A 27,320-nucleotide genomic window follows, 5' to 3' on the forward strand; every position below is an offset into this window, starting at 1 on the left:
CAGCACTCATCGAGTCTCATTGATCAACCCTTACAAAAGAAGTATCAACACATACTTATCTAACTAATCTACGCAAGTACGTACTCGCCTAACGTTGGCACGAGGGTGGGAGCAGTCTGCAGTGTTGCTGTATGTCTGATAATTATCAGATTCTTTAAGAAATCATCTCCAAAAAACTTTGTAATTTTATATCTGTACATTAAATCTTGATTTTGGCCAAAGTGAGAATAACTGTGACATATTACATAAAGTAGATGTTAATATCAATTGTTATACAAGCTGAAACTTTTGGGTACCTTTAGGACTTCCTTGCTAAATATCATTCATTTTGGGTTGAAAATGAAGAAAGAAAAAAAAAAAAACAAAACCTGGAGCAGTCAAGATTTTCTGTGCTCCGGCTTCACTCCAGCTCCTGGCAAAAACCTGCAGCTCCACTGCTCCGTGCTCCAGTTCCAGGCTCTGCTCCAAAGTCCTACAAGCTAGGACCTATTTTTGACTCCAGAGGGGTCTAGCCTGTCCCAGCACTCTGACTCTGGCACACATGAAGCAGGAGAGGCAAGCTCTGGTAGCACACATTTTGCTTTCATACTGCACAGTGACTGAGGTCTCATTCCCTTTGTTATATAGTAGAAAGGGATGAAGGATAGAAATTAACAATAAAGCCTATGCAGCGAGGTAGTGGGGGCTTGGTGAAAAAGTTTGTTAATGTACCCTGGCCGAGGAATCCTCCTTAGAGATCTCTAGGAAACTTTCATGTAGGTACTATGCAATCCTCTCCTGAAGATTCCTTGGCAGAGCTGCCTTGTTTCTCCCCTTGCTGTAGGAAACTATCATGCCAACGGGCAATTGTTTCTGCAGGGACCACAGTGGCACACAGGCAAGCAGCATATGGATCCGATCTGAAGCCATACGCATTTAGGAGATGGACTCTTGCAGCTGGGTTACCCTATGGAATGAGATATCGGGTTTGATTATCCCAGCCTGTGGAAAAGGGTGCCAATATTCAGAATATCTTCCTAGGCTTGTCTAATGCCCCTCTTTGCAAACCACCCATACCCTTTGTCTCTTCTTGGCCCTTCCCTCTTCCCAACCCACCCTACCTCACCGAACTCCCCATAGTTAGAACTCTAACAAACAGCTTGGTGAGCCAAGGGACAGTGAGGAAAGAGGTGTATGTGGCTTTTGTGATTCATGGCTGAGAGTGCAGTCACAATGCTGTGTCTGTTCATTGTTTCTTTGGCCTCTGCAGATGTGCCCTTGAGGACCAATTCCAACACATCAGCAGAGCTCCTCTGTCAGATTAAGGAGGCAAACCAGGAGGAGTAAGAAGGATACGTTTCTCAAAGTACTGCAGTTAACAGATACAGTAGATAGTGTTTTTAAAAAAAAAAAAGTGTGGAGGAAGACCGTTAATGGAAAAACTCAGGCTGGATAGCCTGGAAAGGAGACGGGGCAGGAGTTGATGATAGATGGACAGGAGTGGATGATAAAGCTACTGGAGTGCCAGACAGAGATGCTCAAGTCCCTCACAGAGCTGCAGTCTGAGCACATCCGTGCATGATTCCCTCTGCAGCCAACAAAGAATGCTGTTCCATGACCTCCCCAAACTCCCTCAACACATTCCTCTCATGTTTCTGTTCTATCGCAGTACTCCTTGCACTCTACCCCCAGAGACTGGTTTCATGATGAAAGTTGGAGTTACATACAGCTGTGAGAGCCTTGACCACGAGACTGTTCCTCATTACCATGTCCCCTGTTTGTGCAAAATAAAAAAAAAGTTTTATTCTTTAATTAAAGTGCATTTTTTTTAAACAAAATGAGTCTTTATTTCTGTCATGCACACAGTAGTTGCTGCTAAAATTGACAGTGGCTATAGGCAAGAACATTTACTCACCATGGTTAATGCTCAGGAAGGAAGCATTACAGGGGTCATTCAAGGTGGTAAGTAAACATTGCCTAGCTGAGTGCATCACATAAAGACAAATTACTGGGGCACGTTATTAAAATGCTCCTTCAAGTAGCCTCCTGCTGAGCCCCTCTAATTGCACTAGTATCTGGCTGTTCCACATCAGCACTCGAACCCTGGGGAAACTTCTCCCTTCACTTTGCAAATGTTATGCAGAGCACAGCTGCCTGCTGTGACCATTGGAATATTTTCCTCATTGAGGTTTAACCTGCGAAAAAGGCAGTCCCAGCAACTTTTTAATCTGCCAAACAGGCACATTGAGTCTCATTTGGCACCTGCTGAGCCTGTTGTTGAAGCGTTCCTTACTGCTGTCTAGGTTCCTGGTGTAAGGCTTCAAGAGCCATTGGAGCAAGGGGTGGGTGGGCTTTTCCAGGATCACTATGGGGATTTGCATATCCCCCATTGGAATCTTCTGGTCTAGAAAGAAAGTCTAAGCATGCAGTTTTCGGTACAATCCAGTGTTCCTAAAGATGCATGCATTTGAACCTTCTCGTGACCAGCCCTGTACTGATGTCAGTGAAACGGCCCTGGGTAATTCACCAGTACCTGCAAGACCATGGAGAAGTAGCCCTTTCAGTTGATGTATTCTGTTTCAAGATCGTCTGGGGCCAAAATTGAGGTATGCATGCCATCTATCGAACCGCCAGTTAGGGAATAGCATTGTCACAAAGCAATCAAATATTTCCTGCACATTACACAGGGTCACGGTCCTTCATAGTAGGAAGTGATTCATGTCCCTGCACACTTGCATCACCATAATCCCCATGGTGGACTTTCCAACTCCAGCCTGATTGGCAACTGACAGGTAGCAGTCTGGAGTTGCCAGCTTCCACACAGTGATCACCACTCGCCTTTCCACTGTGAACACAGCTCTCATTCTGGTGTCCTTATGCTACGGGGCAGAGGCGAGCTTGTTGAAGAAACTTGTTGATGTAGAAGGTACTTAGTGCATGGCACAGCAATATGGAGTATTTCCATGTAATGTAATGTGGCTTCAGTCGTAACCAATTTAGTTTGAAAGCTCTATGGTAGGACCTATTGGACAAAGAAAGCAGCTGGTGTGGTGCCTTTCTGGTGTGCAAGTTCATGATGACTTGAACAATATGGTCCAATTCTGTACACTTGCTCAACCTCAACAGTTTCACTGAGGGGTTGCATCAGTATTGCAGAGTAGAATTTGTCCCCATATGTGCAAGTCATCTTGGAAGTCAGTGTACAAGTCAAACATGTTAGATTTGTGTAGTTCCATTACTACACGTCAGAGTTGATAATGTGTACACTGACCACTTTCACAAGCAAGACTGCACTTGCTTCAGGATATTTACAAATTTCATGGCATTACTGCAAGAGTTGTTGAGTAAATGACTCAGTTAACCGTTTAAAATTGGATATCTTAATCCCATGTAAGAATATTGTTAAAGCATAGAATTATAGAATTGTTGGGCTGGAAGGGACCTTGAGAAATCAAGTCCAGCCCCATGTGCTGAAGCAGGACCAAGTAAACCTAGACGTGCCTGACAGGTATTTGTTCAGTCTGTTCTTAAAAAACCTCTAATGATTGGGATTCCACAACCTCTCTGGAAGCCTATTTCAGAGCTTGACTACCCTTGTAATTAGAAAGGTTCTCCTAATATCTAGCCTAATATTTCCCTGGCAGCAGATTAAGTCTGTTATTTCTTGTCTTACCATCGATTGACATGGAGAACGATTGGTCACCATTTTCTTTATATCAGTCCTTAACATACTTGAAAACTATTATTAGGTTCCCCCTCAGTCTTCTTTTCTGAAGACTAAACATACATCGGTTGTTTTTTTTTAATAGGTCAGATTTTCTAAATCTTTTGTAATTTTTGTGGCTCTCCTATGGACCATCTCCGATTTGTCCATGTCTTTCCTGAAGCTTGGTGCCCAGAATTGGATACACTACTCCAGCTGAGGCCTCACCAGCTGAGTAGAGCACAATTACCACCCTTGTCTTACATACATACAAAAGCAGTCAGATATAGTATATACATGTACTCTTGTGTGTAGGTTGTTGGTCTTGAACTTTTTTTTAAAATGGAGTTAGTTGGGCACTGTCCTAAAGAGCAACCAAACCAATAAAAAGTTCTTACTCAAAGGAACATAAAACATTAGGAACTGTACCACAGTTAAATATACCTAAACATGACACAAACATTATCTAAATATTACATTGCCATGAGGTGGACTGACAGAGAACATAATATTTATTCCAGGCCAATAGCTGGTAGTGAAGATCTGCTTTTTTTGACCCCCACATTTCTAGTTTTTAACTTTTTTTTTTTTTTTAAAGTATCTTGCCTAAATAGATTTTCTTTTCCGTAGTCCATTGAGGCAGTAACCCCTGTAATCTGTTCAAACATGTCATGCTTGAACCAAACTCTTTTCCATTTCTTTATTTGCTTCTTGGGCAGGTGACTGACCCATCTGAGAAAAAGAACGGCAATGCTTCAGGAATAACTAAAGCAATATGGAAACTTGTGTTTGGAAAAAAAATTGTGATTTGTCAGCACTAATATCTCTTGACCCATGCTTCAAAAACTTGATAAAAACCATTGGGCTACTTGCTAAATCGTATCTTACGTATGATGCAGTAGTAGTTGGAAGGTTCATTTGGTATCTAGGATGTACTTTCTAATTCTAGAATGGTAGTGATTTGTCCCTAAGCATTACATCTCAACAAGAACTTAGCGTCCTGAGTTAGCCTAATGAAGTCATGCTTTTCATGTTATTGCTCGTTATAACTTATATATACCTTTCAGTACTCTTAAACTGTCAGAACTATAAAAACATAATTAAGAAAAAGCTACAATAGTAGATGTAGTCATGGCTGTAAATTTATGTAATATAACTTACACAAATTGGATGACAATCTAAAGATTTCCAATTTGAGAAATGTTAACAAAAATAGTCCCTGGACAAAGTTTGCAGTTCTGACTTGGCCTGTTATTACATCCTGACAACCCCAAACATACCTACCAAATAAAAGTATACAAATACATATGCAACAATATTCATAACACTTTTTAATCTGTCTTGCTCTCCAAGACCCCCGCCCTCCGCTCAAAGGGATAAGCTTGCTGCCTCTATTCTGTTCTCAAGCCCCTACTTCCTTGGAAATAGGGACTGAGTTCTAGTGTAGGTCCATTTTTCTGTGTGATATTATGTTGCTCTGCTGCTAGATCTTTGTGATCTCTCTCTTCTCTTCATATTTAAAATGAGAAATTAAAGGTATTACTTTTATAAAAGAAAATGTAGACAATTCACAGAACTTTTTTGTAGGTGGAAAAGAGAAAGTGGATATAAAAACAGTAACTTGTAAACTTGAGGAAAAACAAAAAATAGAGTACCTACTTCTGATTAGTATTGTCCTACTTACCTAAAACTGGATAATTTTAAAAACAAACTTACAGAAAATAAACATTTTTGTGAAACCACTTTCAACTTAATAAACAAGGTCTTGATTATTCCTATTCTATACTTTTAAAAATAAGTGCTCTGTTCTGAGAATTTCTTAGGTTTAAGCCTGTTAATTCTGAAGAACAGGTAGAAATGGAGAGGAATCACAATTTTCTGTTTTAACTGTTTTTCCTGTAAGACACACACAATTCAACTTCTGAGATAAGCCTTTTAGAACCCCCTCTATGGAGATACAATAAAATATGGTCTAAAAGTAATACATGGAGAATTGAATGTGATTTTGCTAATCTCTTGGATGTGCCTGTTGGAAATTTTATATGTCTCTATTTTATCCAGAAATTATGGGCTTTATGAAGGAATTTACTGAGTGAAATTCTGTGGCCTCTGGTATGAGACTGGATGATCACAATTGTCTTTCTTCTAGCCTTTAAAATCTTTGAAAGCAAAGATGGGTTTATATTGCCATCTAGTGTCATTTTTTTCAGACTGTAGGAAAAGATATACAAAACAGAACTAAGGTTAGTTGGATATTAAGATAAAGGTGAGAGCCACTGAACAGTGCATGGTGAGGAAAGTATAAGTGGGCAAAACTAGAGATTCCCTTAGAATAAAATCTAGAACGTTAATGGATTATTTTTTAAATTGCATTAGATGAGGTCCTTAGCAGAATAAAAATTTTACAATTTTTTCTCATTTAATATTGTCCACTGATTCTCATCCTATAATGCAACAGTGTAGTATAATTTATTAGATATTTATTAGCTTTATGTTTTTAGTGTCTGGCCTTACTGAAGGAAAGGTCCCACTTACTACAATAAGAGTTTTACCTGAATAAATACTTCAGAATTTGGCCAACTTGTTGTTTCTAAATAAATAATAGAACTTACATATTGGTTGCCTTTTTCATTATAATAGCAGTTTGATATTCAAGATATAAATAAATAAAATTTGCTTTATAAATACACATAATCTGTATATATTATGGTGGAGCTGTAGTGATACAGCTTCTGACTAGGGGCCCTATAAAGGTAGCCAGCCAGTCAGGCAGCGGCACAGACAGCTGCAGCGGCACAGGAGCTAGCAAACAGAGCTCTAAACAGGGGAGTTTGAGTGGGAGTTCTGTTGGAGGAGAAGTTAGTTGTACTTGGTTTTGTATTTTTAGTATTTGTGTGTGTGTAGGGGCTTTGTGCTGGGAGAGCAGCTGAGCCCTGATTAGGGGGTGGGGCTTCTGACTAGGAGTCCTCTAAAGGTAGCCAGCCAGCGGCACAAATAGCTGTAGTGGCATAGAAACTAGTAAATAGAGCTCTAAAACAGGGGAGTTTGGATTGTGGTGCTTGTTTGGGGTTTGCTGTTGCTGGGGAGGTGGTCTTTTTGGTGTGCCTTGTGTTTCCCAGATTAACAGGATTTAGGTGGGAAGGTGATGACAGATATGGAGGCAGGTGTGGGAGTGACTCCTGCAGTGGAAGACACATTGAGGATGACTGGATGTGGAAGCTGTGGTATGTACATGATCCTGGAGGGGGGAACCGGTAAGAGTTTTTTTTCTGCATGAAATGTCGTCTGATAGAGCTGATGGAGGAAAAGATCTGAGGTTTGGAGATGCAGGTGGAAAGTCTGGTTGAGTTTAGGAAGGGGTTTGAGCAGATGATGGAGCAAAGATATGAGGTATCTGAAGGTAAAAGCTCAGACTCACAGATGGAAGCAGGGCTGGGGAATTTTGAGGGGAGACTGGGTGAGGAAAGTGGTCAGTGGAAGCATGTGACTAAAAGAACCAGGCAGAGGAAAAGATGGGCTAGTGAAGGAGAAATAGAGCTTAGGAACAGGTTTGCAGAGTTGGAAAATGAAGAAGGAGCTCAGCAGGTACTTGTTGAAGGTGGAAGGGTAAGGAAGAAGAGAAGAGAGACTAGTCCTATAAGAAAAGCGGAAGAGTCAAGGGAGACTACACCAAATATGAGCCCTAGGAGGATACAGGATGGGTTGAAGAAGATTATAAGGGAAAATAGGAATGGAAAGAACTTGCAGCCAGAGGGAACAGGGGAGAGACTGGAGAATAGCACCATCACCAGGAAAAGGCAGGTCTATGTGATCGGGGACTCTTTATTGAGAAGAATAGACAGGCCTGTAACTAGAGCTGATCCAGAGAACAGAAGGGTGTGCTGTCTTCCGGGTGCTAAGATACGGGATGTAGACCTGAGGTTGAAAAGGATCCTAAAGGGAGCAGGAAAGAATCCCCTAATTATCCTTCATGTGGGAACAAATGATATGGCTAGATTCTCGCTGGAAAGTATTAAGGGAGACTATGCTAGGCTGGGGAAGACGCTTAAGGAAATTGAGGCTCAGGTGATCTTTAGCGGGATCCTTCCTGTTCCTAGAGAAGGGCAACAAAGGTGTGACAAGATTATGACTGTCAACAGATGGCTTCGGCAGTGGTGCTATAAGGAGGGCTTTGGGATGTATGGCCACTGGGAGGCATTCACGGACAGAGGACAGTTCTCTCGGGATGAACTTCATCTGAGTAGGGAAGGAAATAGACTTCTAGGATCGAGGCTGGCACAACTGATAAAGAGAGCTTTAAACTAGGAATTAGGGGGAGATGGATGGGAGATGTCCAGGAAATCTCCACGCCAGATTTTAGCATTGAGAGGGAAGAAGACGAAGTAAGAAAGGATACAGCCGTGGGTAGGAGAATGTATATAAGGAGCGAGGGTGGTGTGGATACTAGTCTAATAGGTTATACGGACTGTAGAATGACTGTGCCTAATAGGGTACAAAATGTGAGCGAGGCCAAACAGCAAAAATTAAGATGTTTATACACCAATGCGAGGAGCCTAGGTAACAAAATGGAGGAACTAGAGCTACTGGTGCAGGAAGTGAAACCAGATATTATAGGGATAACAGAAACATGGTGGAATAGTAGTTATGACTGGACTACAGGTATTGAAGGGTAAGTGCTGTTTAGGAAAGACAGAAACAAAGGGAAAGGTGGTGGAGTAGCATTGTATATCAATGATGAGGTAGAATGTAAAGAAATAAGAAGCGATGCAATGGATAAGACTGAGTCTGTCTGGGCAAAAATTACATTGGGGAAGAAAACTAGTAAAGCCTCTCCTACGATAGTGCTTGGGGTGTGCTATAGACCTCCGGGATCTAATTTGGATATGGATAGAGCCCTTTTTAATGTCTTTAATAAAGTAAATACTAATGGAAACTGCATGATCATGGGAGACTTTAACTTCCCAGATATAGACTGGAGGACCAGTGCTAGTAATAATAATAATAGGGCTCAGATTTTCCTAGATGCGATAGCTGATGGATTCCTTCATCAAGTAGTTGCTGAACCGACTAGAGGGGATGCCATTTTAGATTTAATTTTGGTGAGTAGCGAGGACCTCATAGAAGAAATGGTTGTAGGGGACAATCTTGGCTCAAGTGATCATGAGCTAATTCATTTCAAACTAAATGGAAGGATTAACAAAAATAAATCTGCAACTAGGGTTTTTGATTTCAAAAGGGCTGACTTTCAAAAATTAAGGCAATTAGTTAGGGAAGTGGATTGGACTGAAGAACTTATGTATCTAAAGGCAGTTGAGGCCTGGGATTACTTTAAATCAAAACTGCAGAAGCTATCGGAAGCCTGTATCCCAAGAAAGGGGAAAAAATTCATAGGAAGGAGTTGTAGACCAAGCTGGATGAGCAAGCATCTTAGAGAGGTGATTATGAAGAAGCAGAAAGCATACAGGGAGTGGAAGATGGGAGGGATCAGCAAGGAAAGCTACCTAATTGAGGTCAGAAGATGTAGGGATAAAGTCAGAGAGGCTAAAAGTCGAGTAGAGTTGGACCTTGCAAAGGGAATTAAAACCAATAGTAAAAGGTTCTATAGCCATATAAATAAGAAGAAAACTAAGAAGGAAGAAGTGGGGCCGCTTAACACTGAGGATGGAGCGGAGGTTAAAGATAATCTAGGCATGGCCCAATATCTAAACAAATACTTTGCCTCAGTCTTTAATAAGGCTAAAGAGGATCTTGGGGATAATGGTAGCATGACAAATGGGAAGGAGGATATAGAGGTAGATATTACCATATCAGAGGTAGAAGCGAAACTGAAACAGCTTAATGGGACTAAATCGGGGGACCCAGATAATCTTCATCCAAGAATATTAAAGGAATTGGCACCTGAAATTGCAAGCCCATTAGCAAGAATTTTTAATGAATCTGTAAACTCAGGAATAGTACCGAATGATTGGAGAATTGCTAATATAGTTCCTATTTTTAAGAAAGGAAAAAAAAGTGATCCAGGTAACTACAGGCCAGTTAGTTTGACATCTGTAGTATGCAAGGTCCTGGAAAAAATTTTGAAGGAGAAATTAGTTAAGGACATTGAAGTCAATGGTAAATGGGACAAAATACAACATGGTTTTACAAAAGGTAGATCGTGCCAAACCAACCTAATCTCCTTTTTTGAAAAAGTAACAGATTTTTTAGATAAAGGAAATGCAGTGGATCTAATTTACCTAGATTTCAGTAAGGCATTTGATACCGTGCCACATGGGGAATTATTAGTTAAATTGGAGAAGATGGGGATCAATATGAACATCAGAAGGTGGATAAGGAATTGGTTAAAGGGGAGACTGCAACGGGTCCTACTGAAAGGCGAACTGTCAGGTTGGAGGGAGGTTACCAGTGGAGTTCCTCAGGGATCGGTTTTGGGACCAATCTTATTTAATCTTTTTATTACTGACCTTGGCACAAAAAGTGGGAGTGTGCTAATAAAGTTTGCAGATGATACAAAGCTGGGAGGTGTTGCCAATTCGGAGAAGGATCGGGATATTATACAGGAGGATCTGGATGACCTTGTAAACTGGAGTAATAGTAATAGGATGAAATTTAATAGTGAGAAGTGTAAGGTTATGCATTTAGGGATTAATAACAAGAATTTTAGTTATAAGTTGGGGACGCATCAATTAGAAGTAACGGAAGAGGAGAAGGACCTTGGAGTATTGGTTGATCATAGGATGACTATGAGCTGCCAATGTGATATGGCTGTGAAAAAAGCTAATGCGGTTTTGGGATGCATCAGGAGAGGCATTTCCAGTAGGGATAAGGAGGTTTTAGTACCGTTATACAAGGCACTGGTGAGACCTCACCTAGAATACTGTGTGCAGTTCTGGTCTCCCATGTTTAAAAAGGATGAATTCAAACTGGAGCAGGTACAGAGAAGGGCTACTAGGATGATCCGAGGAATGGAAAACTTGTCTTATGAAAGGAGACTTAAGGAGCTTGGCTTGTTTAGCCTAACTAAAAGAAGGTTGAGGGGAGATATGATTGCTCTCTATAAATATATCAGAGGGATAAATATAGGAGAGGGAGAGGAATTATTTAAGCTCAGCACCAATGTGGACACAAGAACAAATGGGTATAAACTGGCCACCAGGAAGTTTAGACTTGAAATCAGACGAAGGTTTTTAACCATCAGAGGAGTGAAGTTTTGGAATAACCTTCCAAGGGAAGCAGTGGGGGCAAAAGATCTATCTGGTTTTAAGATTCTACTCGATAAGTTTATGGAGGAGATGGTATGATGGGATAATGGGATTTTGGTAAGTAATTGATCTTTAAATATTCAGGGTAAATAGGCCAAATCCCCTGAGATGGGATATTAGATGGATGGGATCTGATTTACTATTGAAAATTCTTTCCTGGGTATCTGGCTGGTGAATCTTGCCCATGTGCTCAGGGTTTGGCTGATTGCCATGTTTGGGGTCGGGAGGGAGTTTTCCTCCAGGGCAGATTGGAGAGGCCCTGGAGGTTTTTTTTGCCTTCCTCTGTAGCATGGGGCATGGTTGACTGGAGGGAGGCTTCTCTGCTCCTTGAAGTTTTGAACCATGATTTGAGGACTTCAATAGCTCAGACATGGGTGAGGTTTTTCATAGGAGTGGTGGGTGACATTCTGTGGCCTGCGCTGTGCAGGAGGTCGGACTAGATGATCAGAGTGGTCCCTTCTGACCTTAGTATCTATGAATCTATGATACCATAGTTAAGGTTGTGGCAACATTTATATTTTGACAAAACTGTGAAATGGTTATTTTTTCAGAAATGTAAAAGTGTATGTGTGGAGAGGGGAAACATCATTGAAATTAAAATTCATTGTATTTGAATTTTTATGTTTTGGTGCAGATCAATTTAATACATTTGGATACATTAAACGTTGATGTAAAAATGATAACTCAATTTTTTTTAATAGGATAAGGACTATTTTGGGTGCCTTTTGTTAAAAAGTATTAGTTCCAAGGGGTCTGAGTTTTGTCTCTCACATTACATCTGCTAAGTAGGACAATATTAACTATTGTAGTAGTAGATACTCCTATTTTTTTTTGTTTATACATTACTATTTTTTAATTTTGTCTGCATGAAGCAGACATATTAAGCACTCTCAACACTATCATCGGCATGTGACAAGTGTTGTCTGCATTGTAAAACTTCTATATAATATAATATATAATATTGGTCTATGGGAAAGTTCCCTGAGCTGGGAAATAGGAGACCATGAGATGAAATCTTCTCTACTGAGGGTGCTTTATATTTTAATTACGTTCACCACCCTTATTACCAAACAAGGCTGTGATCATAACCCTGGAAGGCAGGCAAGTATGAGCTGCTGCTTCTCTGCTGCCCCCCGGCCCACATTGGTTCCAGTTTTACAAATATGTTAACAGCAAAATTACATAAAGTCATTCTGATATTTGGGAATATAGAACCCAGTTCTGTAATGTGGTAGATCCAAACAGTACCCACTTAATCCACTTTTATATGCTTTGGTTATCTCAAAATCCATTATAGTGGGAATAGAATCCAGGATTCCTCATCTCTGGTTTTCTATAGCTGTCTAGCAAAGAGTGGTGTAATCCAATGAGAAATTGCCAAATCTTCCCCCTGCCCCTTACTGTCTGGTCCACAGAAAGGCTAGCTCAAGTCTTAAGGGTCTCAGGATTCTACAGGGCCAGGTTTCAAACCCTTGCTGATGATCCATGTTGTGGGAGAGCAGGGGGAAGCTGTTGTGAATGTATGTGATACTAGAGGGTTGCACATTTCATTGTTTCTGTAGCCCAAGCTCATTGTGCAGACTAGGGATGTAAGTTACATACCTCCATGTGCCATCCCTACTCTGGCTCATGCAGACTGAGGTCTGTGTATTGTTTAACTCTTTAAGTGCAAATGGCTTTTGAGGGAAAAAAGCATGCATTAAGAATATGTGGAATGTATGGCTAGATTAGAGCCTATAGCCATTTTACAGTGTACTGCCACAGAACTTAAAGTCAATTGTCATTTAAGATGCTCGTCTTTTTCTTTATACATATATAAAATCTGTTAGTTGTTGAACCCAGGGTCAAACATCATTCCCTCAAATGTTTGGGCCCATAAATCATAAAATTCGAAACCATAACATAATACACCTACATATGACATAAACATAAGTGGTGAATTTAAATTAAGTACCTTCAAACAGCCATAAGAAGGAGTATTGAATAACCCAAATATCTAAAGCAGGAGTATTTTCAGTTCATCTTGTACTCACCCCACCTCATGCCAGGGGTTGTGCATCTCCCCTCCTCCCATACTAGAGGCTCTATGTGTCTCCAAAGTAAATTTAGTCTCCCATTGGATTGGAAGGGATGGGCAGATAGCTGGTGCCCTCCCCCACATGGAATAGGCTTTGTGGAAGTAAAGTACTAAGAGGGAGGAAGGAATAAAACCTCTTTCATTCTCCTCTCCCTCTGGCTCCCCCTGATATTTATTTTCTTTCTGTCTGGGAGATAAATCTTACAGGATATCAACATTTTAAACTCTATTGGGATATTGGCAGAGCTGAGATGGAGGTTGGGGATAGTGTTAGGATAGAAGGTCAGTTACTGATCTGGTTAAAACAGCTAAGTGAGCTAAGCAGATGCAAGGGGGCTCTGTGTGTCCCTTATTTCCACTTTTCTGTTTGCTGATTCTCTCCGGTCCCAAAAAATCAATAGGGTTCTGCCCAGAACTTTCCTTGAAATTTTGGAATCGATCAAATATGGTGCTCCAAAGTTATTAGGTTACTTACAGACAAAATGAGAAATTCCATCGAGTTGAGTATCGGGCCTCATTCACTCTGCCAATAATTTTTTGAAACAATTTAATTCAGAAAACTGGAAAAAAAAATTTCATCATGTGGAATGGTGCTGATCCCCACATGGGTAATTAGCCGGGTTGGGATATTTAGATACACGGCACAGACCTCTATCACTTGAGCTAACTGGTAGCTGGTAACGGTAGTAAGTTGTTATCCTCTGGGCCAGCAACTAAAAGGGGCTGGCGTGCACTTTGCCAATGGGTTTCATGTCTATTTACTAGACAGCAGAAAAATGCCGAGACTTTGGAATACCAGTTTCAATTCCAGGTTCTGGAGGGAGATGTTCTCTAGAAGTTATATACCCTTCTGTTCTGTTCACCCTTTAGGCTTGTCCCTGTTCCCCTTCTGCTCCTGTTCTGTTGGCATCTATCCTTGTTCTCTATCATTCTATCAACTACCTTGGCTCCTCTCCCTGTTTCCCATCTGTTCTAACCTCTCCCAGCCTACCCCTGCTTCTCATCCCTTTGCATTTGATGCAGATTGTTCTTGTTCCTCCATTTGTCTTAAGTTCTGGTAAGCTCAAGAGGAAAGAATTTCCTTGCTCTCAGTTCTGGTGCCTGGCACCAGAGTGCATCACCTGCTGCCAGAAGGGTCAGTTGCAAATAAAATCCTGCTCAGCCCTAGCAGTTCTTCTGGGATAAGGCATGCTCAGGCACTCTGTGGGGATGAAGCATGCGCAGTCTGGTTGACACACAGGATTTGTGTGCACGAATGGAGCCTCTTGCTGAAGGAGGACTCTTTGGAGAATGAAGCTGCCAGCCTCTAAAGGTTAGAATTGTATATGAATTGCAATCTTTCAGATTCTTATAACTTGCCCAAATGTGAATGAATGGATTTTTCACAGGAATGGGAAAACGCACATCCTTAACACCAGAGACTGACCTCTGCCAAACGTCAAGCCCTTGCAACAGAGCACAGAGGTATTAATGCATCTCAGCGAAGTTGTGCAGGTTTTTTCAACATGGGAAAAAAGTATTTTTCCTTATAATTATTCTAGGAAACAGCTGAATCATTTTAACACAATCTTTTAAAAAAAATTTTAGCCTGAAGCATATAAATGGCAGGGAAAATTTCAGTGCAAAAGCTTAAAGTTTGGTGAAGTTAAAAGCAACTGAAAATAGGGCCTTTTAAAGGAAAGTTTTTGGAGATCTTAGCCATAGTCATTGCTACCACTTTTTTTTTTTAAAGGTAATAGTGAGAAGATGAATGAGTATAAATTCAGGGGAAAGAAAATCACTTTGGAAAATGAAGAGGCAAGTATATTGTAAAAACTAAGGAAAAAGTTCAAAAAATGTACTTTTTATGTTTTATTTTCCATCATAAATTTTATAAACAAACTCTGTGTATATGATCAGTCACCCATTCAGACAATATGCATCCTTCTTCTAGCTTTCTGTCTTACCTCTGTCATCCAGTTAGCAGCAGGAGTCTTGGTTCCAGTTCTGCCTCCTTTGTCAGCTCACTCTAATGACTCCCAAGTTGTCACTAGCTGTTTCTCCAGGTAGAAGCTGGTATTACTTTTGAGGTGCCATTTCTTTCCACCACTAGTGTAATATGGGGACTATGTTTACCTTGCTTCTTTGTGGCTCCTGAGGACATAGCTGTAGTCAGCCATAGGAGGTGAGTGGAAAGGGTATATTGTGCATGCAGAGTCAACCCCGTCCCACGCCCAAAATAAACACACTCAGAGGAGTATATTCTAACTAGCAGAAAGAGAATTATAGTGAGCAGAGGAGGAAAGGAGACGTGCCCTAATTTCTGCCTCCTGTTTCCAGCAAGAACATTTTTTACCCTAGGAGCCATAGCCTGGAACAGTCAGGATTACAGTATTGCCAGTCCCAAGTGTTGAGAATTCATGAGTCAAACCTCCTTTCCTTCCTCCCAAAATGACATTTTGAAATAGAGTAAATCAATCATTTTTTTTTGTCTGTTCTGCCTTTGAGCCTTTACAGGAGAATTGTCACCCACAGTTTTATGTGTCATACTTTCAGTGTCATAATTCAATTTTACATGCACACAAAGTGAACACAAAAAATGTAGAGCTCTCTGCTTGCTATTTGGCAGTAGAATTCACTCCACTGCATCAGCTGATAGAATGTTTGGGTGTCATGCTAAGGATATTCCCTCTCTTTCAGCCTTAATGGTGTCCTATTGGGAACACGGGCGCTGGAACAATTTTTATAGTGGGAGTGCTGAGAGCTATTGAACCAAACTGTAAACCCTTCATATAATGGAAACCACTTCAAGCCAGAGGGGGTTCCAGCACATGTGATTGGGAATGCTGGTTGGGGCAAACTCTTTCTAGTGCCTCCCACTCCATTCACTTCAGATTCATTCAGTTTGTCTTCTTCCCTAACCAGATACTAGCTGTCTAGTCACCCTAGACTGAAAATGTGAAAAATCGGGACAGGGGGTGGGGGGTAATAGGAGCCTATATAAAAAAAAAAAGACCCAAAAATCGGGACTGTCTCTATAAAATTGGGACATCTGGTCACCCTATATCAGTCAGAACCATTAGCTACATTGATGGCAGACAAGCCAGATACAAGAAGACAGATTTTTCTGTTAATTGTGTTTGGTTATCAACTTGTTCCCAGAGTGTGTAGTCTCTGGTTAGAGAATTGGTTTCATAACTTTGAAGCTAGGGAGCATGAGGAATAAGCTGAGGAAGGGGAAATTAGTGTCACATTTTTGATACCCTGCTTGATAAATGAGGCGAAAGAGTGAATGGGCATGGAAAATAAACTTCCATTTGGCTTCTGAAGACTGTCTTTCCAGGTCATGATGGAACACTTTAATATGGATGATAGAAAAGCTTGTGCAGCAGCTGCTAATACCAGTTTTGCAGTCAATAGGCTGTTAACTTTGCACTTTCCATTGGCCCTGTAATTCACTTAAATATGACCCCAACAGCGACAATTGAAAAATAATAACAGGTTTCAGCGTAGCAGCCGTGTTAGTCTTATTTGCAAAAAGAAAAGGAGTACTTGTGGCACCTTAGAGACTAACAAATTTATTTGAGCATAAATTTTTGTGGTGAGCTGTAGCTCACAAAAACTTATGCTCAAATAAATTTGTTAGTCTCTAAGGTGCCACAAGTACTCCTTTTCTTTTTGAAAAATAGTAATTTTTATTACAAATAATATAAGGGAGCAGAGTGATTTTTTAAAGGGATGCATATTTAGTCTTTTCTTGTTAAATTGGATCTTTCTATCTTAATAGAACTTATAAAATGCATCAGGCAGATTTATTTTAAAATGAAAGTAAGACAGTAAGATCAACATATTTGTTTTTTCTGCATAAATCATTTTGAAAAGCTTTTCAGGAAATGTTAAATTTATATTTGCTTAATTTTCTGACCTATAATACTAAGGTGAATAATGTATCCACTAAAAAGTTTTTGTTTCTTCCAGGAGATCCATGATTCTATAGCTGTATCATTAAATATGAATACCAGCACTGCAAAAAGCAATAGTCCATTAGCTAGTACAGAACTTACGGACAAAATGTTCTGTAATCAAAACACTAAAATAGTGAGCTCAGTATTGCTCACTTCTAGTAAGAGCACTTTTATAAATTACCAGGATGTAGACCTACCAAAATGGGACTATGCAGAGAGAAACTCATCAGTACAAAGAAAGAAAAATAAGAATAGCGAAAATAATAAAATCACCAGTCTTAAAAGGAAGCAGGATATATCTACTTACTGCTCATACAAAATGGAACGGTGGTTACCACTGAAGGAAGATGTTAATTCACATAAAACAAAGCATGACTGGGCTTCCGAACAAGCAGAAAAAACATTTTGTGATATCAGAAATTTAGGACATGAGGAAAAAAGCCAGTTAATCACAACTATAAAAGAGGCAGTAGCTGTGGTAGTTACTATGGTATTTCAAGATGGTTCTTCACAGCTGAGCTCAGATCAGGTTAGTGAATAATAATCTGTTTTGTTTTATGAATTTAAGAAAATCTTCATACTAGAGCTGTGAAAAATGTGTGAAACTTGTCTGATTTAGAGTTTTGTTAAGCTCTGACAAGGATCAATAAATGGTTTGAGAGAACTTGGCAAATTTGTGGAGTTTTGAAAAGTATTGATGCAAAACCAGGTGAAACAGAGGTTCCAGGTGAATTTTCTTTTTAGATTCAAAGCAAAACTCATGGAATGTAGAACCATATGGGTGAATACGTTGGTGGGTATACAGACTGACTCACTCAAGGAAAGAGGCTTTATTGGGACTGATTGTACAGAGAAGCCTGAAGTCAACATGGGATGGTGTTTGAGGACTTCAGAAATCTGCATAGGTGATTGATTCTTTTGGATTAATCAAGAATTTTATGATTATTGTGCCAACAATTGGTCTGTCTCAAGTGGTTATAGAGTCTTCTAAGGCTGGATACACACTAGATCTAATGTTTGGGTTGAGAGTGCAGTATGGAGGATTGGATATTACCCGTGTCAGATACTTATGGTTTCCTTTGGTCTGAGGTTGGGGTACATGTATTCCAACTGGTGAGGGACCTGATCTGATGATCCTCCTTGAATGGTGGTTGGAACCAGAATGTTTTCAGGTATCCTTAAGGGACATGGTTGATTCCCAAATGACCACTCACAATGGTTAGGAGTTTTTTGTCTTCCACTACTGGTAACTACTGGTACAATAGCTCTTAATAGCCGCCCCCCTTTGCTGGCTTTTCTTTCACAGATCGGTCATCTAGGTATGGGTATACCTGCACCTGCCTCCTCTAGAGGAAGTCTGCTACGACCGACATGCATTTGGTGAATACTTGAGGGCTGTTGCCAGATCGAATGAGAGGACTGTGAACTGATAGTGTTTGAGCGCAAACTGGAGAAAACGTCTGTGTGCAGGTCGAATGGTTATATGAAAGTATGCGTTTTTCATGTTGAGTGCGGCGTACCAGTCTCCCGGATCCAGGGAAGGGATAATAGTGCTCAGGGAGACCACGCGGAACTTCAACTTCACCATGAACTGGTTGAGTCCTCTCAGGTCTAAAAGGGGTCTGAGATCCCCTTTTGCTGGGGGATTAGGAAATAATGGGAGTAGAAGCCCTTTCCCCTTAGCTCCTGAGGAATCTCCTCCATTGCCCCTATGACGAGGAGTGATTGCACCTCCTGGATAAGGAGTTGCTCATGATTGGGGTCCCTGAAGAGGGTGGTGGGAGAGGGGGAAGGATAAGAACTGGAGAGAATATCCCACTTCTACCATGCAAAGAACCCAGTGATCCGATGTTATTTGGGACCAAGCATGGTAGAAGTGGGATAGATAATTCAGAAAACATGGTAGTGTGGCGGGTGCGCCGTCCTTGGGCAAATCTTCAAAAGGCCTGTTTAGAGCCTGTTTAGACTGGCCATGACCTTGCCCGAAGGGGGGTTGGAAGGTTTCTGCCTGCCATTCCTGCCCCTTCATCTATAAAAATCCTGCCTCAGCCGAGGAGGGTATAAGCACTGTTGTTGTTGTGGTTGAGGCTTAAAGTGCTTGCATTGGGTTGCTGGCGTATGCATTCCCAACAACTTCATGGTCGCCGTGGAGTCTTTCAAGCTGTGCAGCTTGGAGTCTGTCTGCTCTGAAAAAATCCCTATGCCCTCAAAGGAAAGGTCCCTCAGGATTTGCTGCACCTCTGGGTATAACCATTAAAATATGTTAATTCGCAACTACATATACTATAATATACATATATGCTAAATATTATATATAAATCTTTACTAAATTTGGTGGTTCTCTTTGCTAACCAGGAGGAAACACTATATCTGTAAATATTTTATTTAAGCATTTATATAGCTCAATATAAATGTGTTCAAATTCTAAATTTTTACATTTTAATTGTGTTAGAATATGAAAATTTACCATTGATTCTGAAGCCATAATGGACCATTGTGATAATTTAATCCATGCGTTCTCAAACTTCATTGCACTGCAACCCCCCTTCTGACAATAATGTTACTACATGATCCGTGGGGAGGGGGAGGCATGGAGCCAAAGCCCTGCTGCCCTGGGGAGTGGGAGAGAGGGCTTCAGCCCTGGGTCCAAACAAGTCTAATGCTGGCCCTGGCGACCCCATTAAAATGGGGTCCTGATTCCCTTTGGGGTCCTGACCCACAGTTTGAGAACTCCTGATCTAATCTGATGTCCTGTATAGCACAGCCTATAGAATTTACTCAAAATAATTCCTAGAGTATAGCTTTTGGAAAAACAGCCAATCTTGATTTAGAAATTGTCACTGATCCATTTCTTATTGTACTAGATGCTTAATTTTGTATTCATGAGTTGTATCAAGCTGCATTTGAATTGAAATTGGAATTCAATTAAAAATACACAAAACTAGCACTTAATTTTTTTTAAATTAAATGTGGCTAACTTAAATGTGTTGGATACATAAGGAAAAAAAAGTAAATATATCAAAACATATTTTGCATTTAAAACTGATTTATTAAGCAAAGTATTAACTGTAGTTAATGAATTCACAGATTATTTCTGGTTTCCATGGGCCGGATTTTCAGAGGTATTTAGGTACTTAGTAGGATTTTCAAAAGTCCCTAAGCAGGTTAGGTGCCTAACTCCCATTGAAATCTGTATTTTTAGCTGTCTAGCTGCATCTTCTGGTACCTAAATACCTTTGAAAACCTAGCCCCAGGCCCTTCAAGTTTTTTAGAATTAGTAGATCTCATTGTCTCTCAGCTGGTTTTTGTTTTCCAATCTATAAATAATCTTTTCTGCTTTTTCATCTCCCGCTCTGTTTCTCAACTTTGAATGAAATAGTCCCAATGAAGAAAATATTATCTCTGCACTTCTTAACTGAAATCAAAAATAACCAATGCAAAAGCTTTTCTGCACAACAGAAACTGAAAATACTTATATTTGGAAAAATGTAAATATCGGCATTCACTCTATTATGAAGACCACAAGTATTGTAGATACTTATTGTAGTACATGGTTTTGTGGCACATTTATAAAGCTTGTATTGATCTTAAAAAGTTAGTCCCCCTCTCCCATTTCTGTATATACTTTAAAAAACAGCATCCTTGAACTCACTAAAATTTGAGAAGGGTGCATTTCGATGCAGGTTTTTGTTTTTTTGTTTTTTTTTGCTTATTTAAAAGATGTTAATACATTATAGTAATGTTAGGCCATACTGCAGTTGTGAACAGGTAAGGTGCTTGAGCAGAAGCTCCCTCAACACAAACTCAGAGAGTCACTGGCAGGTATTTATTGAGATTTCCCTACCTTTGAAATTCACTGCTCTACCTTGGTCCACCAGAAACTTCTGGACAATAAGGCAAAGACCATCTTTTTCCTCCAGGTTTTTGAGAAAGTGTGTGCCGAGAGTTGGAAGGGTTAATTTATTCTACTATCCTCATATTAGTAGTTGGATGTGTATGTATTTATATGTCAAGATGTTATGACTAGTCTTTAATATTATATGGTATTTTATACGGTGTTTGTTTTTAAATGAGATGAGTATCCAGGGTTAATGACTTAAATTGTAAACTCTTGGGTCAGGACCATCTTTTTTATTTTTGTTTGTACAGCGCCTATGACAATGAGGTCTGGTCCATGACTGGGGCTTATAGGTGCTACCATAATAGAAATATGTAATAAAAATATGTAAGACTGTCAAGCTATTAAAAAATGAATTGCGATTAATCGTGTGATTAATCGCACTGTTAAACAATAATAGAATACCATTTATTTAAATATTTTTGGATGTTTTCCACATTTTCAAATGTATTGATTTCAGTTACAACACAGGTTTCAGAGTAGCAGCCGTGTTAGCCTGTATTCGCAAAAAGAAAAGGAGTACTTGTGGCACCTTAGAGACTAACAAATTTATTAGAGCATAAGCTTTCGTGAGCTACAGCTCACTTCATCGGATGCATTACAGAATACGAAGTGTACAGTGCTCACTTTCTATTTTTGAATACAAATATTTGCACTGTAAAAAAACAAAAAAGTATATTTCAATTCACCAAATACAAGTACTGTAGTGCAATCTCTTTATCATGAAAGTTGAATTTACAAATGTTGAATTATGTACAGAAAAATAACTGCATTCAAAAATAAAACAATGTAAAACTTTAGAGCCTACAAGTCCACTCAGTCCTACTTCAGCCAATCGCTCAGACAAACAAGTTTGGTTACATTTGCCAGAGATAATTGTGCCTGCTTCTTGTTTTCAAGTGAGAACAGACCTTCGCATGGCACTGTTGTAACCAGTTTCACAAGATATTTATGTGCCAGATGTGCTAAAGATTCTTATGTCCCTTCATGCTTCAACCACCATTCCTGAAGATATGCATCCATGCTGATGACTGTTTCTGCTCGATAACAGTCCAAAGCAGACTGGACCAATGCATGTTCATTTTCGTCATCTGAGTCAGATGCCACCAACAGAAGGTTGGTTTTCTTATAACGCCAGCTACAACAGTGCCATGTGAAAGCCTGTTCTCACTTTCAGGTGACAATGTAAATAAGAAGTGGGCAGCATTATTTCCTGTAAATGTAAAGAAACTTGTTTGTCTTAGCGATTGGCTGAACAAGAAGTAGGACTGAGTGGACTTGTAGGCTCTAAAGTTTTACATTGTTTTGTTTTTGTTATGTAAAAAAAAAACTACACTTGTAAGTTGCACTTTCACAATAAAAAGATTGCACTTCAATAATTGTATTAGGTGAATTGAAAAATACTATTTCTTTTATCTTTTTTACAGTGCAAATATTTCTAATAAAAAATAATATAAAGCCCTGTGCACTTTGTATTGAAATCAATATATTTGAAAATGTAGAAAAACATCCAAAAGTATTTATAATAAATATAAATTGTTATTCTATTATTGTTTTACAGTACGATTAAAACTATGATTAATCGGAACTAATTTTTAATGTAGTTAATTTGTTTTGCATTAATTGCTTGAGTTAATTGCCATTAATTGACAGCCCTAAAATTATGTTTGTTTTTTAAATAAATGTAATGTATGTAACACACTGCATCTAGGGGAATGTGGAAATTTCTATATAGAATTGCATAAGGTGCTCAGTAGAAAAATATTACTCATCTTAATCAATTGTACTTATAGGGCTTAGTCTCATCAGTAAGAGGAATTGTTATGTTAATAAAGAGACAGACAGACCAACTTTGTCCTTCCAGTGGCTCTTCGGTTGTTAATCCAATTGTTTGGGATGCCTGTACCAGAAATGATAAGTTTATTTATTTAAAAATAGAGCACTCTTCTGTTTGGGAGCAACAGGAACAGACTCATAAGAAGTACATCAGGTGAGGGAACAGACTGTAATCTTTGTTCTGTATGTGTGTAAATAGTAGTGATGTTGATTGTCACTGTTGTCTAATACTACAACAAATGTCTAAGTAATTCTTCTTTTGAGTGCTTATTTGCACGTGTTCCATTTCTGGTGGCATGCATATGCCCCATGTGTAGGATGACCATATTTCCCAAAGGGAAAACGGGACATTGCGTGGGGCCCGCTCACCCAAGCCATGCCCCCTCCCCTCCTGCACCTGGGGCTGTCCGTTCCCTGCCCTCTTCCCCCCCCTGCACATGGGGCTGGCCTATGTCCTGCCTCCCCTCCCCACAAGCACAGGGCTGACCTGAGTTGCTAGCCCCAGACCTGCCACCGCCATGCACAGGGCTCTCATCTGAGCCCAGCCTGCTCCCCATGTGGGGCTGGTGTCATTCTTCGCCCGATCCCTGCTGCCTCTCACAAGGCTGGCGTCGCTGCTCGCCTGAACCCTGCCTCCCCCCATGCGGCTGGCATCACTGTTTGTCCAAACCCTGCCTGCCCCCTCTCCCCCGGCTGGCATTGCTGCTCGCCAGAGCCCTGTTCAACCCCCCTTCCCCGCTCGCGCGCGCACACACACACATTCCTCTCTCCCTCTCTAGTGGTGCACGCTGAACTTTTGCCAAAAAAGTCAGGACGGCTGGGACAGGGCTTAAAAAAGGGAGTCTCCTGGCCAAAACGGGACATATGGTCACCCTACCCATGTGCTAGAGGTCAGAATGCTTTAGCCAGCAATGTTGTTTGGTTGCATCTGCTCCACTGGTGATCTCAAAGGTATAAAGCGGGGCGGGCAAAGTGTCCAACTGGCCCTCAGTTCCTTTCAGCTGCTTCTGGATGTGAGACTGAGCCAGCCAACAATGTCCACTCTTTTTCCAGTTGCATATTTTATTCTGACTTTGTAAATAGTTAATTATTTAGACTAGATATTTAGTGTAGTGATGAGTGTAATGTTTTAGTAGGTTTCAGCTTTCTCTAGGTTCATTTTTTACCCTGTACAGAAGGTGGGGATGGGTGGGTCTGGCATGATGTTGGGACAGAAAACCCAGGCTTTAAAGTGAAGGATATGTAAAAGAAAAGTTTAAGAATTGTAAAATCCTTACAAGAGGACAACTAAATCTAGGGACATCAGGATGATGTTCCTTTTAGAGAAAGCTATAAGGCTGGTCTCTGAACCAGATGGGAGACAGGATCCCTCTAGTCTGGGATTGTCCTCAGGGAAAAGTGTCCCAGTAACTGCCTTTATTTCTGGGTCTCTGCCTGCCCCATCTCTGTGGCTGTGAGCAGGGATAGGCATCACACCTTTCAGGAGCACAGAGGAAGATCTCTCAAGACTCCCTTTAAAAAAAGAGGATTGGTTCACTTCTTTATGTCTTCAGGAAGAAGAAAGCTCTGAAAGCAGCCCCTCCCTTCTCTTTCCAACAGGAGGCAGCCTCGAAGGCTTCTCTGGTGTCCATGTTATTGGACAATTGGTTGGTGAGAGGATCATCTCCAGAGCAGGTGATAAGCAGTTTTCAGTACATCATACATCTGTTGTCCAGACTGGGACTGAGAGTGAACATAGAAGTCTCATTTAAATCCAACACAAAAGATGGTTTATTGGGACTCTAATTGATTCCATGATGGCTCGAGCGTACCTACTGCAGAGCAGATTCAACAATAGGTCAGAGTTGATAAATGAACTGCAAAACAAATCTTCAAGGACATGTCTCTGGTTTTAAGGTCACATGGCTTCAGGTTCTCTGGTGACCCCAATTATAGATATTTTTTTTTTCTTTCACAGATTCATAGATTCCAAGACTAGAAGGGACCATTGTGACAGTCTAGTCTATCTATATAGTACAGGCCTGCTAGTGCATATCTTTTAGAAAAACATCTAATCTTGATTTAAAATTTTCAGTGATGGAGAATCCACCACAACCCTTGGTAAATTGTTCCAGTGATTAATTATTCACTGTTTAAAAAAAATTACACTTTATTTCCAGTCTGAATTTTTGCCTATGTTCAACTTCCAGTCATTGTATTGTGTTGTACCTTTCTCTGCTAGATTGAAGAGCTCATTATCAAATATTTGTTCCCTGTGTAGGTACTTATAAACTGTAATCAAGTCGCCTCTTAACCTTATCTTTTGCTCAGCTAAATAGATTGAGCACCTTGAATCTGTCACTGTAGGGTATGTCTTCCAATTCTTCCAATCATCATGCTTGTGGCTCTTCTCTAGACTTGTCCAGTTTATTAACATCCTTCTTGAATTGTGGACACTAGAACTGGACACAGTATTCTTGCAGAGCCAAATACAGAGGTTAAAATAGCAACTCTGCTCCTATTCTAGATTCCTGTATTTATGCATCCAACGATAGCATTATCCTATTTGGGCAGTGTCATTCTGGGAGCTCATGTTCAGCTGTTGATACACCAGACTATGTCTCTGTTGTCGTAAGGGGTGGTAATGGATGGCTTATCACCCTGATGGCCACAATATAGATATGAGGATACACATACCTCAAGAAGTTTTGAACTCCTTCAACTGGTGGAAAGATCCATATTAGGTCTGCAAGGGATTTCTGTTCTCCTCAGAATTTCCCACTAAGTCAGCAGTGACGGATGTGTCGTTGCTGGTGTATACAGTACAGGGTCAGTGGTCTCAAAGAGATGCTTGGGTTCATATCAGTGTCCTAGAGCTCAGAGCAATATGGCTTGCCTGCATGGCCTTTCTACCTCATATCAAATATCAGAGTGTACAGATGAGAGTCAACCATACCACCACAACGTTTTATGTAAACAAACGTGGGAATCAAATCAACAATGTTGTGCAGGGAAGCAGTTGATCTATGGAATTGATGTATCCTGCACAACATAATACTAACTCTATATCACCTTCCAGGACTATACGACATGCTGGCAGACAATCTAAGCAGACCTATTTCTCCGAATCATAAATGGTCCTTAAAAGATTTGGTCATCAAGTCCATTTTCAATCAGTAGTGTCTGTTTGCAGTTGACCAGAACAAGAAATACAAAGTATTTTGTTTCAAGGGAGGACAAAGTCTGAGTTCTCAAGAAGATGCCTTCCTAATCCCCTGGGTTCAGACCATGTTGTATGTTTATTCCCCCAGTTCCTCTGACCCTATGTGTGTTAAGGAAGATCAAACCGGACAAGGCCTCAGTCATCCTAATAGCCCTAGACTGGCCCAGGCAATACTGGTTCAAGGAAATCAGAAATCTCTCTGACACCTCCAGTATCTACCAGACTTAATTACTCAGAACAATGGGACAACATTTCATCCAGATTTGTTGTTCCTAAACCTTACAGCCTGGAAACTCTCTAGCTAACAGTTCTGTTGATATATACAGCATACTGATTCAGAGCAGAAAGGAGTCTCCGAGGACTGCAAAATGGAAATATTTTTCATCCATTCAGTAAACTCACGCCCATGAGAGCCATCAGTCCCTCATATCGAATATCTATTATTCTTAAAAACCTTTGGTTTGTGGCTAAGCTCATTATGTGTTTGTTTGGCTGCTATCTCTGCACATCATCCATCAATTCACGACCATCTCATCCTTCAGTTAAAAAGTTTGTGAAAGGTCTTCTGAGAGTTTTTCCTTCAATAACTTTACTTACTTTTATCTTGGAATCTTAATATGGTACTTATCTACTTGGAGGGACCTCCATTTGAGCTATTAGCCTTGTGCTCTTTACTCCTTTTGTCTATGAAGATGGCATTTTTTGTTGCAGTTATATTGGTAGGGCCCTACCAGTTTTATGCCCATGAAAAACATGTCATAGACTGTGAAATAAGCCTTTCCCCAAGAAATGTGATCTCTCCCATGTTCGTGGGAGCACCCCAGCTCCTAATTGCTAGTCCCAGCTTGGCTGGCAAGACACAGGACTTGTGCTTCCCCTGCACAGCCACTCTCGGGGGGAGATCAGACCCACCTCTGGGTACCTCCCGCTGCTGCAGGAAGCTCTGGGGCTGGGCAGCACCCCCGAAGCTTTCTGCAGCCAGAAGAGGCTTCTGGAGGTGGTGGGTCCAATCTCCGATGTGCTGTTGGGAGCACCCCAGCCAGGTGCTCCTAGCTGCTTAACTGGGCTGGGTGGGGAGATGAGACCTACCTCCAGTGGTAGCGCAGAAGTGAGGGAGCACAGGGAGATCAGTCTCACCTCCGTCTGAAATCGTGATATTGACCAATTTTAAAATTCTCGGGCCTTGAAATCGACCAAAATGAACTGTGAATTTGGTAGGGCCCTATACATCAGCATGCAGAGTCTGGGAATTGCAAGCTCTATGGTGAAACCCACCATATATAATTTTTCACAGGGTTAAAGTTACACTCTGATCACAACCTAAATTTCTTCCCAAGGTAATCTCTGACACTTATTTAAATCAGTCCATTCATTTACCTGTTTTTTCCCAAAGCCTCATTCAGCTAAGTGTGAGGCTGC

The 27,320-nt window shown here is 40.5% G+C and overlaps 1 protein-coding gene across 1 annotated transcript in view; it reads left to right on the forward strand.

Annotated features, from left to right (window-relative positions):
- POLN (DNA polymerase nu) overlaps positions 1–27,320 on the forward strand; it is a 212,055-nt gene that overhangs the window by 6,784 nt on the left and 177,951 nt on the right. The window contains exons 4-5 of the mRNA XM_043513854.1: positions 16,963–17,494; positions 22,657–22,853. Of these exons, the coding sequence (XP_043369789.1) occupies positions 16,963–17,494; positions 22,657–22,853 (729 nt within the window). The remainder of the gene's footprint in view (positions 1–16,962; positions 17,495–22,656; positions 22,854–27,320) is intronic.

Source organism: Dermochelys coriacea, chromosome 4 (assembly GCF_009764565.3).
Source record: "Dermochelys coriacea isolate rDerCor1 chromosome 4, rDerCor1.pri.v4, whole genome shotgun sequence".
NCBI lineage: Eukaryota > Metazoa > Chordata > Testudines > Dermochelyidae > Dermochelys > Dermochelys coriacea.